The sequence below is a fragment of the Pelodiscus sinensis genome, chromosome 3, assembly GCF_049634645.1.
Source record: "Pelodiscus sinensis isolate JC-2024 chromosome 3, ASM4963464v1, whole genome shotgun sequence".
NCBI classification, from domain to species: Eukaryota; Metazoa; Chordata; order Testudines; family Trionychidae; genus Pelodiscus; species Pelodiscus sinensis.
In genome coordinates this window covers 106,996,934-107,013,065 of record NC_134713.1, presented here as the reverse complement: position 1 = coordinate 107,013,065, position 16,132 = coordinate 106,996,934, and the positions used below count along the sequence as shown (strand labels likewise).

Sequence of the window (16,132 nt, the reverse complement as noted above, 5' to 3'; positions counted from 1 at the left end):
ACAGAGTTTTCTTGTGAAATCACATAAATGGCAACTCTTTCCTTCTTCCCCAAACAATCCAAAAAGATTCCCTGCAAGACAGTACTTTCTCTCACCTCAAAAGCAATGCACTATGATATGTGTTTTTGCTTTAATATCTATTGACATAAAAAAGGTCAGAAGTATTCCTTGTTACTGACAGAATGTATATTTAATAATAATGCAAATGTAAACAGCAATAGTCAATTTTTTATATTCTCCAAAGAAAACAGTCATCATAAAAAGTCTCAGAAGATATGATCCAATTGGGAACTCACTTTGTTTTTTAACTGGTTACACAATGAAAAATATCTTTCTGGTGGTTTTGTTGGTTTGGGTTTTTTCTTGTTATTGTATTGGAGAAGGGAAGGAAAGGAAATTACAATTACTTTGCTCAGATCTGTCATGTTCAAAAGCTATTCAAACCTTAAAATCATCTCTAAAAACTTCTAAGCATAAATCTACCAGTCAAGTTCTTCTGCCTACCTTCTGTTAACTTATTTTCCCAGTATTGCTGGACTTCATAGAAATGTACATAACAGAGCACCCCATCTGCTTGCAGGGATTAAATTAGCGCCAGAGGGCAGGAGTTAGTAGATATATTGTCTATAGGTTTTCTAAATGACAAAGAGGTTCTATGCATTTCACTAAATAGTAACACAACCTCATCATCCAACCTCAGTTTAGTTACAAGAGACAAAGTTTCACCCTTAGATTCTCTTCAGAATGACAAGCACTCCTAAATGATGCATTCCACCTATAACTACACTTCCCCCTTCCTCCCTACTCCTTTCAAAAGAAAAGGATCAAAGCTTTCCCTGAACAGAAGTAGATTAACTCTCACTCTTTTATGTACTTTGATTTGCATTTAGAACAGCATTTACTAAGCTGTAAACAGACAGCATGGTTGAGTGATTTATCCACCACTGCAAGTAAAGTGAGCACAATAGTAGTCTTGTCAGCAATTTGATAGTTCGTTGGAGCAGCAGGAGCAGCCATCTCGGCCACTTATCTTCCACGGAAAGCTTTACAAAGATTAACAGTGGATTTGTAGAAGTCTTATTTATTACTGTAGCATAACTTACCATTCCATTCTGATCCAAGACAGTGGATTTTAAAAGTCAGCTTTAAGCTATTCATTATTATTACTACTTGTTTTGTGGTGGTGCATAGGGTCCAACTCACACTTAGTGTAGGTCAGGGTTTCCCAACCTATGGATCAGGACCCAAATATGGGTCACCATTACATTTCAAAAGAGTCACCAAGTGTCTCCCCAGGTAGCTCTGCCCCATCTATTTCCCCCGTTTTTGAATTGCCTTGCATCACCAAGTCTTCCTGAATTGTCAAAATGGGTCCTCACTGGAAAAGGTTGGGAACCGCTGGTTGTAGGCACTAAACAAACACATAAAAAGATGTTCCTCATCCCAATAAGTTTACATTTTAAGATAACACACAGCAGATGGATACAACTAACAAATAAGGCGAAGCCCAAGAGGATTATTATTTTTACATCAGAGTTTTCCAGCTACTAGGGACATACTAAGCAAGACAGGAACAGCTCTTATTGTGAGTAATGAGATAAGGCAATTATTATGTCTATTATGAGCTAATCACAGTTAGTCCAAGCTTTATGTATTTCGGATGAGGTTAGCCTAGAAACCATCCTAATACGTGCCCTAATTTGCATATTGTACCTCTGTTTTGAGCTTCGCTTTTAGAAGATATCCTTTGATGTTTACAATACATTTTATTTGTACTGTAGTAAGCCCCTTCCATGGGCAAAAATGGCTATAGCAAGGAAGCTTCAGAGGGGCAGCTGAGTTAGTCTGTAACAGGAAAAACTTAAAACACTACAAATAGTCTGGTAGCACTTTAAAGACTAACAAAACATGTAGATGGTACCATGAGCATTTGTGGGCACAACCCACTTCTTCACATGACTGGAGTGTTGTATGTCCAGAACCAAGAATAATTGGGGATGCTGGGGGGGGAGGGGGAAGAGAGAGAGTGGGTAGATAAGTTTCAAAGGGAAAGCCAAGCCAGTCTGTAACCAGAAAAACTGAAAAAACTATCTGTTTAAAACAATAAGATTTTGCCTCAGTACTCAAAGATATATCACTTGATTCTTACAGGAAGACTCAACATTCTTACAGGAAGAATCACACATGTAACAACAGTGATAGAAATGTAGCCGTGTTAGTCTGGGGTAGCTGAAGCAAAATGCAGGACAATGTAGCACTTTAAAGACTAACAAGATGGTTTATTAGATGATGAGCTTTCATGGGCCAGACCCACTTCCTCAGATCAAATAGTGGAAGAAAACAGTCACAACCGTATATACCAAAGGATACAATTAAAAAAAATGAACACATATGAAAAGGACAAATCACATTTCAGAACAGGAGGGGGATGCGGGGGGGGGGGGGGGAAAGAAGGAAGGTAAGTGTCTGTGAATTGATGATGTTAGAGGTGGGGAGAGTGGGATGTTTGAGAGTTAATGGTATTAGAGGTGATAATTGGGGAAGCTATCTTGGTAATGGGTAAGATAGTTTGAGTGTTTGTTCATTCCTTTTTGGAGGGTGTCGAATTTTAACATGAATGACAGTTCAGAGGATTCCCTTTCAAGTGCAGATGTAAAAGGTCTTTGTAGCAGAATGCAGGTAGTTAAGTCATTGAGAGAGTGTCCTTTCTGGTTAAAATGGCAAGAAACTGTTTTTTCTTTGTGATCTTTTCTGATATCTGTTTTGTGGGCATTAATCCTTTGGCGAAGTGTCTGAGATGTTTGTCCAATGTACATAGCAGACGGACACTTTCGGCACATGTAACAAAACCAGCTAGTTTCTCAACTAGACATTTCACCCTCCAATAATCTTAAATATGGATTACAAATATAAACTTTTAGAACACCAAAGATGCAAACAGAAAAACATTGATTATATAAAAATCTAATACACGCTATTTTCTAGAAAAGCAAGCTCTTCATTGGTTATTTTAAAGAAACTATTTCCCACGGCAAGCCACACAGAGTAGGTTAATGTATCAGAATTCTGCTATAAATTATTGTGATATAAAAGCTGAAAAAAAACCACATTGACTTCAGGAAGTTATTCTAAATTTACATTGGGGTAACAAAAATGAATTTAACCTCAATTTCACATCTGAACACTATCACAATTCTCACTGTCTTTACAGCCTCAGTAAAGTCAATGAGTCTGAATAAGTATAGTATACATAAAAACAAAATTTGACATGTTTTCCTTTTATGGCTCAGTGTGCCAGGAGTGAGAAAGTTCATCAGAATAAGAGACCTGTGTATCAAATACCATCCATAATTACAAAAAAAAACTTGTCAGTATAAATATTTTAATAGTCATAAGAATGGCAATATTGGGTCAGACCAAAGGTGTATCTAGACCAGTATCTTGTCTTTCAACAGTGGCCAATACCTGATGCCCCAAAGGGAGGGAACCCCACAAGTCATCATGTGATCCCTCTCCTGTCATCCATTTCCAGACAAACAAAGGCAAAGGACACCATTCCTACCCATCCTGCCTAATAGCCATTGATGGACCTAACCTCCATGAATTTATCGTCAGTAAACTTCTGTTAATCCGTCATCTTTAGGACCCAGGGGATGCCGGATTATCAAATATGCCGGACTATCAGAAGGGGGGGGGCTATGGGGGCCTGGGGCGGGGTGGGAGGGAAGCCACCCCAGACCCCTCATAGCCCCCCCTTCCAATAGTCCGGCTTTGCCCCAGGCGTCCTTGATTCAGTTGCTGCTGGTAAGTTTCAGCAGTGGCTGAATTGGGGATGCCTGCGGCAGAGCAGCTAGGATGCTGCCGGGTTGGTCCGGTAGCGCCACCCCTCGGCGCTGCAGGACCAACCTGGCAGCACCCCAGCTGCTCTTGGGGACACCTGGAGCAGAGCAGCCGGAGTGCTGCCAGGTTGGTCCCGCAGCGCCGCTCCTCGGCGCTACCGGACCAACCCGGCAGCACCCCAGTTGCTCTGCCCCTGGCTTCCCCGATTTAGCTGCTGGTCAGTTTCAGGGAAGCCGGGTGCAGAGCAGCTCCAATTGTCTGGCTGCCCCGAGCTCTTCCGGGTTCCTGATGGTGCCGGACCATCAGGAGTGCCGGAGCATTGGATGCCAGACTAATGTAGTTAGTTACTGTAGTTCTTTTTTGAACCCTGTTCAAATATGCCCATGAACAAATGTATTTGGGAGTAATTTAAATTGCTCATCCAAAATCTTGTAAAGACTTACAGAGCTATTTCTGGTAAGTATAAAAAACTAATGGAAAACTAATTTACTTATAACTGCTTTTTAGAGAGTCTTGCCTTTACTGAGAATTTTATCTTACGAAAAGGAGAAAGTGGCACTAAGCAGCAAGATCTCTCAATAAGAAAGTTATTATTCTGCTTTAAATCTAAACTGAATGACTTTTCTCTCAGTAGGAGGTAGGTAATGTAAAAGTCTTTAGCTGACCTCCCAAAGAAGGGAAAGCCTGTTTCTGAAGCATGTCACTGTTCCTGGAAAAAATTAAAGTGAATTGCTTAAACATCTATTACCTGCAGGAGATTTAAAATGAACAAACCTTCTCAGCAATCTTTCCGAAGCTCATATTCTGTTGCAAAACAGGAACACCTATCCCTGAAGCTAAAGTATTCCCTTGCAACTTTATAGACATCGTTACACTAGTGCATGCCTAGTCTTTTGTGTTCCATGAGTTAAGGAAAATACAAATTGTGAGATTAGGCAACAGGTTCACAACAGCACCCTCTCTCATAACAGATGATCACAAACACCAAGAAGGTTATTGATTATAATTATTACTATTTTCTGATTATAGCACTGTCACAAAGCGTAATAGATTTATGCCTGCCTATGGAGGGAGGGAAAAGGAGAGGGGCTTAATTTCTCTCTCACACACATACACACACTCTTTATATATAGTGAAGGCAAAAGTAGACACCATATTTAGGAGTCAAAATAGTAGTGAGAAACAGTGAGAATATAAGGGGCCTTGCACAAATGTGGACACACACGCATATTCTATTGCGAGTAATGTCTTCATACTCTACACTAAGTTGATTCATCTAAATTTAATACCCTTAACCTAATGCCTGCTGTCTATTGCTACATCTCATTGCGGGGAATACAGGGCTATGGGGAATTCGAGCAGTCCCCCACTGGCCCTGCACTCCCTGCTTTTGAAATGTACAAGAGCCTTTCAGAAGCAGGAAGCATAGGGCCAGCGAGTCCCCTGCTGGCCCGGCCTTGCACACTTTGCTTTTGAAATGTACAAGAGCCCTGCTCTTGCTACATTTAAAAGGCAGAAGTGCCACCAGTTCCCTGCTGCGCCCTTGCCGCCCCTCCAAGATGGTGCTCCCGTCAGGCCCATTAAGCCAGCTCCCCCAAGCACTGACTTCTGCTCCCCGCCCCTTGCTGCAAGCGGGGGGGGGGGGGGGGGGGGGGGGGAGGGGAGGGAGAGAAAGCAACTAGTCGACTGGTCGCTTACATCCCTGCTCTAGATGTGCAGAGCTTCCATTTATTATAGACCAAGATGGTAGCACTGGTTTTCCTAAGGTTACCTGAAACCAGGAGGGCGCCCAAAGTGGGCCAGAGAGGACTCACTTAGCAACTAAGCTACTTAGCATCTAGGCCCCAGTCTGTTCATCCAGTGAACCAGCCAGGAGTGGGATCAGGGACTTACGCTGTTCTCCTAGTGCTCTCACCAGAACGAGGGGGCTTGCACCACTCCATGCAGTTTTCCAGCCAGGTCCTGAGAGCACTGTCAGGGACTTGCCCCACTCCACTTGCCTAGTGTTCCTACCAGGGAGCAGGGTTGGGAGCTTGCAATCCCTGGTGCCATGATCTCTGGCAGGAGCACTAGATGGGCAGGGAGAGTGGCGCAAGCCCTAGCCGGAGGGCTCACAAGCGGAGTGAGGTAAACCCAGAATACTGAATGGGCAGAGGGGAGTGGCACAGCACAAGCACGTATTCTCATGGGGAACCATGGACAGAGCGTCTAGTTCTTCTTTGTAAGACTGGCTGGGGAGGGAGGAGGCCCCATTGCTCCTCCCCTCCCTCCCCATCATTGCCTGCCAACACACCAAAAGTCAGGGTCCACCCATGTGTCCTCTCCTAGCTACACCATTGCAAGAAACATCTCAATTGCTCAGAATGTTAAATGCTAGGCATTGCTTCAAGCTACATTTTTCTGGAGGTTTTCATCCCAAATTGTTCTGACAAATATGAGAAAAGTTCTAGTGAAAATTACATTATTTTGCCCATGTTCAATTGTGGCAAGCTTTTCTTTCAAATGCTCTAGTGTCACTTTGCTTTGGAGTAGGGACTTGCAATTTGGCAGATCCCTTTGTGTTGGGGAGGTGACATTTGCCATCCTTGTGAAAATTTCCTCAAATCTGGCCAACTTAAATTTTTTGAAAAATTGCTGTTGCACACACTCAGTAGAGTTTTGTATTTTACCAGCTAAAGAGGAATTGAGTCAGGGAGTCTAAGGTGAGACTAGGACTTGGATGAGAATGGTGAGGAGTGGAGACTAGCTAGGACAGTAATGTAGGTTCGCAAGGGAACTCATGTTGTCTAGTCTCTGCAACAAGGGAAAAGTATTATCATTCTAGACAATACCCGATACATGTTTCTCTAACCTGGTCTTAAAAATCTCCAGTGGAGGAGATTCCACCTCGTCACTAGACAACACATTCCAGTGCTTATTTTATTCTTAGAAAGTTTTTCTTAGAGTCTAATCTAATCTTCCTTGCTGCAATTTAAGATCATTGTTCTTGTTCCATTCTTGTTGGTTAAGGGGAACAATTTATTACACTTCTCTTTATAACAAACTTTTATGTACTTGAAGACCATCATCATGGCCCTCCTTAGTCTTCTCTAGTCTAAAAACAAGACAGTTTTTTCAGTCTTTCCTCATAGATTATATTTTCTAAAGCTTTAGTTTTTGTTGCTATCCTCTGGGCTTTCTCCAGTTTTCCCACATCTTTTTCTGAAGTGTGATGCACAGAACTGAACACAGAACCCCAACGGAGACCTTATCAGTGCTGAGTAGAGCAGAAGAATTACTTCTCACATCTTATTTACCACTCCTGCTAATACATCCCAGAAACGCATATGCTTTTCTTGCAACAGATTCACATTGTTGATTCACATTTCATTATGATCCACAATAACTCCTATATCCTTTTCTGTAGTACTTCTTCCTAGGCAGTCATTTTATATTTTATTATTTGTGCAGTTGATTATTCCTTCCTAGGTGGAATACTTTGCATTTGCGGTTAGTCAATTTAATTCTATTTTTTCAGGTCATTTCTCCACTTCGTAAAGATCATTTTTAATCCTAATCATATCCTCCTAAGTGCTTGAATCTTGGTATCCTCCACAAACTTTACAGGTGTACTCTTTGTGCCATTATCTAAATAATTGATGAAGACAGTGAATAAAGCTAGACCCAGGACAAATCCCTGTGGGCCCCACACTACAATATCAAGTAAAAATCACAGCACCAATTTGCCACAAAGATCCGTTTTGTCACTGTCCAATAGTTTGATGCAGTTAGTGTTGAGACCACTCTGCTTTTCAAAGATTAAGGCAATGGTGTCAAAATTCCATATTTACACAATTGAAACCTCCTCCCCTGGGAAATTTTACTTTTCTGATCCATTCAGTCATCTCTCTACTTAAGCATGCAAGGGCAAAAAGGATATGCATAAGGTATTACATAGGTCAGTCTTATCCCAAGTTTATCCATCACCATGTTTGTATATTGAACTTCAGCCAGCCAGTGTTAATCAACTATTTTCATAGCTCATTTTAGTTTGCAGGTCAGAATAAATCTGTTGAGATATAGCCCTCCTCTATTTTTATGGAGGAACAGAAATACAGATATCTTTGGGGTGGTTATCTATTAAGAATATCCTCAGAAACATATTGGACCAGCAAAGCATACACTGTTTCACATTATAGATTCATACAGCATAGTTACCTGCAAGACATTCTTAAACTTTCAAAGCTCCATGTCTAACACACACATTTCAAAATCTTAGAAACAACATTTGGGGAAAGGTTTCCTTTAAGCGTATTTCCATTTCATATTAGAGAAGGCAAAGTTTCAGGACTTGATGAAATCCCTACTATTTCATAGTCCGACACTACTTCCCCCACCTCCTAGCACAATTCAATAGCCCTTAAGTTTCAATTTGTACACATTCTGGTAGTTTTTTTTCCCCTATTCCAACCACTCCTTGCAAATTCAGGGTATTTTCTGCCCTATCCACATAGGCACCTGCTCATTTTTTACTCTTCTAACACTGTATCAATATCTTTCTTTGAAACCTTACAAAAATGAAATCTGAACAACTGATTTAAGCATAATCCCATCAGTCATGGAAAATACTGTAATTCTGCAAGAAAAGACTTGTGTGGAGATTTGTTTTTAGACATGCATTGGTGTTATCAAAGCCCCAGTAATCATGTTCCCCTTCTCTTCTAAATCCTTTTTGCTTTGTCAGTAACAGACCATCTTTTCTTTTCCAGATTAGTGATGTATTTCTAACACATATAGAGATGCCTAAAGCTATACACTATAAAGTTACCAGACTAGACATTCATGTCCTGTGAAATCTTGTTGTAAACCTATACATGCAGGGCAGGAGGTCAAAGAACCAGAGGGGTCATTTTAATAAACAGGTATGGTGTGCCAGTACAATGGAGATGGGCATGGTATAAAATCTAGACAGAATTACATACAGATCCCTAAAAAGCAGGTCACAGTGATCCTTTCCCTGCAGCTAGAAAGGAACAGTGGTTGTTGTGGGTTTTTGGGGGTGTGTCTCAGAACCTGGTGAAATCTCTTTCAAGTTGGTGTGTATAACAGTCTCCTTTAAGCTCTTTTATAGACCATACCTGAAACAATAACAATATTAGCTGCCCAAAATACAGGTCACGTAGAAGGCTGAAGGAGAAGCTAAGCCAGACTTCTAAGGTATCTGATACAAAACGCAGGAGTAGAAGAGTGACGCAACAGCAGCTGAGCTTGTGTGTGTGCGTGCACAAGACAGAAGTCACAGAAACAGACAAGGAAGGTGGCAGAAAGCCAAGGACAGCCAGAGAAAGATTTGTAGGATGATTATGAGATCTAAAAGTTTTTGTGTAAAATGTTAGGTAGAAAGAGTGTATTTTCTCACTGTTCCAAGCCTATCTCCTCTTGTATAATGCTTACTATGCTCAGGGAAACAGGACTTTGTGTACAGTACACAGTTTGTAAATAAATAGAGTAGCATCAAATAACTACGGGTACGTCTACACTACAGCGCTAGTTCGAACTAACTTAGTTCGAATTAGTTAATTCGAACTAAGCTAGTTCGAACTAACGTATCTAGAACTCAAAACTAGTTCGAACTAGCGTTTTGCTAGTTCGAACTAGCAAGTCCACATTGAGTGGACTCTGAACAGGGCTTAAGGATGGCCGGAAGCAGTGCCGGCAGGGCATAAAAGGAGGACTTAGAGCGTGGAGATGCTGTCTCAGGCTAGCCGAGGGCTGCGCTTAAAGGGTCCCGACCCCCACCCCGGACACACAGTTCTAAGGGGTGGCCCGCTTGCAAAGAAGTTCTGGCTTGGAGTGCCCTGAGTGCCCACACTGGGCACATCACACCACTCGGCCATCAGCCCGGCTGCACTTGCCGCAGGCTGCCATCTGGGGAGAGGGAGTAATCGGGGGGCTGCAGGAGAGCTTCCACCCCCAGAAGCCCGCAGAGCCAGCCCAGTCCTCCCCATCGGGGGCTCGTACCCCATTCCTCCCTCACCTCCTTCCACTTACCCTTCCTTAGCCCCCCTTCTTATTGATGTACAAAATAAAGATAATGTTTCTTCCAACATTGACTCTGTCTTTATTGAAAAAAACTGGGGGAGACTGGGAAAAGGAGGTGGGAGAGGGGAAGAGAAAGGCTGGGAGAGGGGAGGGCAACTAACATGATCAGGGGTTGGGAACAGGTCCCATATGAAGAGAGGCTACAGAGACTGGGACTTCTCAGCTTAGAAAAGAGGAGACGGAGGGGGGACAGGATAGAGGGCTCTAAAAGCAGGAGCTGGGTGGAGAGGGTGCATACAGAAAAGCTCTTCATTAGTTCCCATAAAGAAGGACTAGAGGACACCAAAGGAAAGGAATGGGTAGCAGGCTTCAAACTAGTAAGAGAACGTTGTTCTTCACAAAGCAAATAGTTAACCTGTGGAACTCCTTGCTGCAGGAGGCTGTGAAGGCTACAACTAGAACAGAGTTTAAAGGGAAGTGAGATAAAGTGATGGAGGTTGGGTCCATGGAGTCCTATTAGCCAGAGGGTAGGAGTGGTGTCCCTGCCCAAAGTTTGTGGAAGGCTGGAGAGGGATGGCACGAGACAAATGGCTTGGTCACTGTCTTCGGTCCATCCCCTCCAGGGTCCCTAGGGTTGGCCGCTGTTGGCAGACAGGCTACTGGGCTAGATGGACCTTTGGTCTGACCCAGGACGGCCATTGTAAGCTCAGGGCTCAGTGTCGGGGGTCTCAGTGGACCCCCTTGATTTTCATGCACACCTGGTCCTGGGTGGCCAGGCTGGCAGCTCTCCTGCCCTAGACAGCCACTTTCCTGTGCCTAGTGCGGAGATCGTGGACGAGGTCCACGATGTCCGCACTAGCCCAGGAAGGTGCCCGCCTCTTGCGGTCCAGGGCAAGCTCCCGGGAGCCGCCAGCCTGGTCCCGGCAAGAGGGGGAGGGCTGGGGGGCATCGGGTGGGTGGCTCTGTGCCGTGCCAGGTGCAGGGTCTGCTAGCTGGGTGCTGGCAGGCTTGCACCTGGCACGGGCACCGTAGCCAGCCCGTGCCCCTTTAAGGGGTCCGGGGCCGGGAGGGGGGCATAGAGTTTCCCTGGTGTTGGCCAGAGTGGCCACCAGGGAAACCTGGGGAGGGCTAGCCTCCCACTAGTTCGAACTAAAGGGCTACACAGCCCTTAGTTCGAACTAGCTAGTTCGAACTAGGCGTTAGTCCTCGTAAAATGAGGTTTACCTAGTTCGAACTAAGCGCTCCGCTAGTTCGATTCAAATTCGAACTAGCGGAGCGCTAGTGTAGCACCTATTAAAGTTAGTTCGAACTAACGTCCGTTAGTTCGAACTAACTTTGTAGTGTAGACATACCCTACTAGACTCCACCATCAGTTTTTCTTCCTAATGGAAACAGCCAACAAGAAACTGAATACATTGGTAACCTAAATAAGAAGCCAAAGGTTAAAAATATTAAATAGAGGAGGGGCTTTTTTGTTGTTGTTTTTTACTACTAGTTAATTAAAATGAGCAGCAATTTATGTTAACCTACCAAAGATCTACACACACAAAACAGGAATTACAGTGTTGCATGTGTTGATTTATAAAGAAGAAAAGCTCTGTAGAAGCTCAAATGCTTGTCTCTCACCAACAGCAACTGGCCTATTAAAATATTATCTTGCCCCCACTGCTCACTTCCCATTGTCTTTCGTACTCTGGGATCAACAGGCTACAACTCTGAATACATTTACACAAATGTTTTAGAAAGTTTATATGCTGGTTGTAGCATGTTTCCAGTGCTGCATGGAATACTGCCTAGTTTATATACCCCAGTTATAAGATCACATATTTTGTGGGTCCATTTCTTTGTGCATCTCATTTGTAAAACTCTTTGTGTTATACAATTTATCAAATTAGGCAGTTCTAACCAAGCCTCATACCTTCACAATGCTCTTCAAATCCTGCACATATGTTCTCTCAGTCTCCAGAATCTCTTGGACAACTCTGTCAACATAGAGGAGCTTTGGACTTGTGGGCTCTGTGAGCAGGGACATGGCACAGTTTTTGTTTGTTCCCTTAGATTCTGCTTTCCGTGGCATATTTGGCCTTTTTTCAAGGCTTTCCTTGGTGTTCTGTTGCTCTGTGGGATTATTTCTTTGTAGCGGCTTGCTGGAAAATCGGCTGGCTGGAATCAGTTCTAGTTTTATGGCGCCTGCTTCCTTATCCTGATTAAACAAACCCAAATGACTGTTCGAAACTAAGGTCATTCTGCTTCCAAAGGAACAGTGGCTATCCCTGGAGGAGACAGAGGAGGACGTAGAACTAAAGCTGACAGGACGGTCGCTGTCTGACAATTCCATGGTATTTATTCCACAGTAGTGAAAAGATCTGTTCCCTCTGTACAAATCTTCTTTTGTTGTTCTGGGGCCAGTGCTCTCTGTCACAGCCGGTAAGACATCAAGAGGCAAATGGTAGTCATCTGAAAAATAAATAAGTGTTTTCATTGTTACGGTAAATCATACAAAGTCGCCAGACATCTAAAACCACATACACACAACTGAAACACACAAAACAAATGCAAATCTATTTTTCCCCCAGACAACTTATACAGAAGGCTTTGAAAAGCCAAATGGTGATCACTGAGATACAATCTAATGTAGGGATGGGCAAATTCTGGCTAGTGGGCCAGATTCAGTCCACCAGGATTAATCCTTGGCAGGCCCCCACTTCTCTATTTACCTGAGCCTCCATAGGTATTGGGAAACCTCAGGTCTTGTTGGCCACAGATTGCCATTTGCTGCCCATGGGAGTGGCAGGAAACAGTGTCCTGGTCCTGTTCCACTTTACGCTACTCCCATTGGCTGCAAATGGTCATCTGCAGCCAACGAGAGCTGTGATTGCCCAATACCTGCAGCGGTGCAAGTAAATATAATAAATTATATTAGAGACTAACCCTGGAGGCCAACTTTTTTTTGTGGGTCAGGTCTTCATTCTTTCCTATAGGCCGAGTGCCCTGGAAGGTTACATCACTGATAATACGAAACAAATCTACCTCTGGTCTAGCTCTGTGTGGTGCAGCATATGAGCGAGAGAGAGAGAGACTTACCAGGGAGTCTAGCCCATAGGAGAGATTAAGGCAAAGTACAAATTCCATGAGAGAATGCCCTGAGAAGAAAATTAAGTTTAACATGGAAGTGGCTCAAAATGAAACATTTCATGTCATTTCAAAGAAACATACCCATTTTTGGAATGTTTCATTTTGAGGGAGAATGTTTTGGAATGTTTAATTGTTTTGATCAAAATGGTTACACAATTCATTTTTTTTTTTTTTTAAAGAATTTCCTTTTCATGAAACTTTTTGAAACTTGAGAATTTCCCATAGGCTGGACATGCTGAATTTCTCTCCACTCCCCAACTTAATTCACTGGGCAGCTGTCCATGTTTGAGCAACCAAGCTGGCAGTCTCAGTAGAAAAATCAAGAAATGAATGAGCTTGTGAATTGAGTCTTCCTACTTTTGTAACCATCCAGTGAAAGTCAGAATTCAGGCATCAGGGCAATAGGTGAAATAATCTATTACTGCCACCAGTTATGTTGCACTTGGTCTGTAGATAGCAGGAATATCATTCAGAGAATGCTGGACTAGCAACTGTGGCACTCAACAAACTATTATTTAAAATACACAAATAAAGGTGGGTTGTTCTGTTTTGTCTATAATAAATTCTTCCTTCTGATGCACACTCAACATTGATGGGTACTGACAAGTGTATATCAGAGGAGTTTGGCCATTAAAGACCAAGGCCTGATTATCCTCTCATTTACACTGGCTTGACTCCATATCCCATCTTACACTTGAAAGGAAGCAAAGGACCATATCTTAAGACTATGTTACCTTCTGCTATACACTATAAAGGACAGGTACTTTTTGCAACAAAATATTTAAACTGAAGTTTATTTTTTCCCACATGGGAAGCAAAAAATGTCCACATCCTTAATGATTTTGATAAGAAAAAAACTGCATTTTTGGTATTTATGTGAAATCACAAGTTCATCTAGAAATTAGAAGTTAGCTGTGCAGAGTTAGACGCTCTTTAAAACTTCACAGGAGAAACAATGTAACAGATACCCTTACACTAACTTATCATAAAAGATTACTAAAGTACACAAAGGTGGTTGGAACATAAATGTTTCCTCTTTCATTCAAGAACTTTGTACACTGTAATTCTGTTTCATTGATATGCGGTCTGGTTTTCAGATAACATGAAGGTACTACTAAGTAATATTTGCTCCACAAATACTTGTGCAGTTCATTAATATTCCCCCCCTCCACACACACACACACACACACACACACACACACACACACACACACACACACAATTTGGGTCAGTACAATTGAAGTAGTACGAAATGTTAATAGGAGTTTTTAAAAAATGTATTGTGTAGACACAAAGTATAAGAACAAAAAGTTTCTATAATGTTCTCTTTGCTTACTTTACAGCAATTTAAAGGCCTTTGAAATAACAAGGATTAGTTGCAGTAGTTAAAACGCACTTCCTCTTAAAAACCTACAAAAGCATGACCGTGGCAAATTCAAGAAAGTTCAGGACACCTGAAAATAGAATTACTTGCATAAGACTCATTGGACTAAGAATTATCCATTTTCACAAAAGTCATTAAAGTAAACATGCAGCCACCGTGTAAAAGTATGCCACTGAATGGTACACAAAAGTATACCAAGCAAACCTTTTACCCCCTTAAAGATCTTGTTCTGTTTTACTCTCTCTCCTGAAACTAGTTTTTTCCTCTAATTAAAATGCTTAGTACTTTTACAATTATGTGCAGCTCTTCAATTTGGCTTCACAGAGGTTTATGAGAACTATTTTTAAAAAATAGGTTATATAGATTTACTTCTCAAAATTTCATGCTGAATCCATTAAAAAAAACAAAACCTTCAATGGTGCTGTATGATCTCAAGTTACCTCAAGCAGATTCAGATTCAACAAAAGTTTGTGAATCTCAGCAAAATTCTATGACATGCTTGACTAGATATCTGAGCTTCAAACAAAACCAGAAAGCAAGTTTGTTTTCAGTGGTTTTGTGTCCTATTACAAATATTTTGCACAGATGAAATTGCTTTTAAAATTTGTTTAGAAAGCTTAGAACCGTGATGTCCAATGCACTAGCCACTAGTCACATGTGGCTGTTGAGTGCAGCTAGTTGGCTTGAACAATGTGGCTATTTGGCCAGTTGAGTGTGGCTAGTTCGCGATAGCGGCTACCTCTTCAGAGCTGGTTGGACACCACAGGCTTAGAGACTAGCCCTAACAAACATTGGATCTGAATCTGAATGCCGCTGAACTCACCTATACGTTCTTCTAACATTCCCCATCACCATCAGATCTGACTTTTTCCCAAATCATCCCAACAAAACCATTGAGGTGGGACAGTATTATTCCCTTTTTTTTTCAGATGGGGAACTAAGGAACAGAGAGATTAACCAATTTGTCCATGGCACATGAACAGTCTGTCAGAAAATCCTGAGAACTGAATGCACTTCCAGGCCATAACTACAAACCAATTCTTCTCTCAGTAAAGTTCAGATTTCTGCTTTTGTTAGTTTGGCCCTTTTCCATTACAAATACCTCTTCATTGCCAGTCAGGAGGTGAACAGTTTTGGCAAAATAATCTCAAAGGTGTTAACACTGGAAAAAACATCACCGCCCCAATAAAAGAGCTGTCATATATTATGATCCCAATGATTTAAAAGGGGTGGGCAATAATTTTAAAAGGGGACCACCCCAAAAGGGGCAGGGCCTCAGGCAGAAGGGGCAGGGGCCAGGAGACTTCTTGTGCTCCTCACCTTCCCATTGGCCTGGGGTGGGGAAGCACAAGAAGTCTTCCCCCCGCCCCTCCCAGAGAGAAACACCAACTGTTTGAAAACAGACAGCATTCCCTTTAGGTGTCTAGAAGGAGGAGACCTCGTGTGCTCTCCCTGCTCCCAGGCCAATCAGAGACCGAGGGCAGGGGAGCGCACAAATCTCTTCACCCCTGCAAGAGAAGATTTAAAACAGCCAGCGTATGTCTCTAACCACTGCGCACTCCTAGCAGGGTGGGGAAAGGATGCAAGAGACTTCGCACACTCCCTGCCCTCAGACCCTGATTGGCCTGGGGGTGGGGAGCACGCAAAACTCAACCCCCTGCCAAAGTTATGAGGCAACTAGAGATAAGCCAACTGTTTTAAAACATCCAGCGTGTCTCTAGCCACTGCATGCTCTCGTGAGGAGACTTCGTG

The 16,132-nt window shown here is 42.5% G+C and overlaps 1 protein-coding gene across 3 annotated transcripts in view; it reads right to left on the bottom strand.

Annotated features, from left to right (window-relative positions):
* The window catches only part of PLEKHG1 (pleckstrin homology and RhoGEF domain containing G1), a 202,520-nt gene that overhangs the window by 74,795 nt on the left and 111,593 nt on the right, over window positions 1-16,132 (bottom strand). For all 3 annotated transcript variants that reach the window (XM_075924430.1, XM_075924431.1, XM_075924432.1), the window contains one exon: window positions 11,780-12,318. In XM_075924430.1, the coding sequence (XP_075780545.1) occupies window positions 11,780-12,318 (539 nt within the window). The remainder of the gene's footprint in view (window positions 1-11,779; window positions 12,319-16,132) is intronic.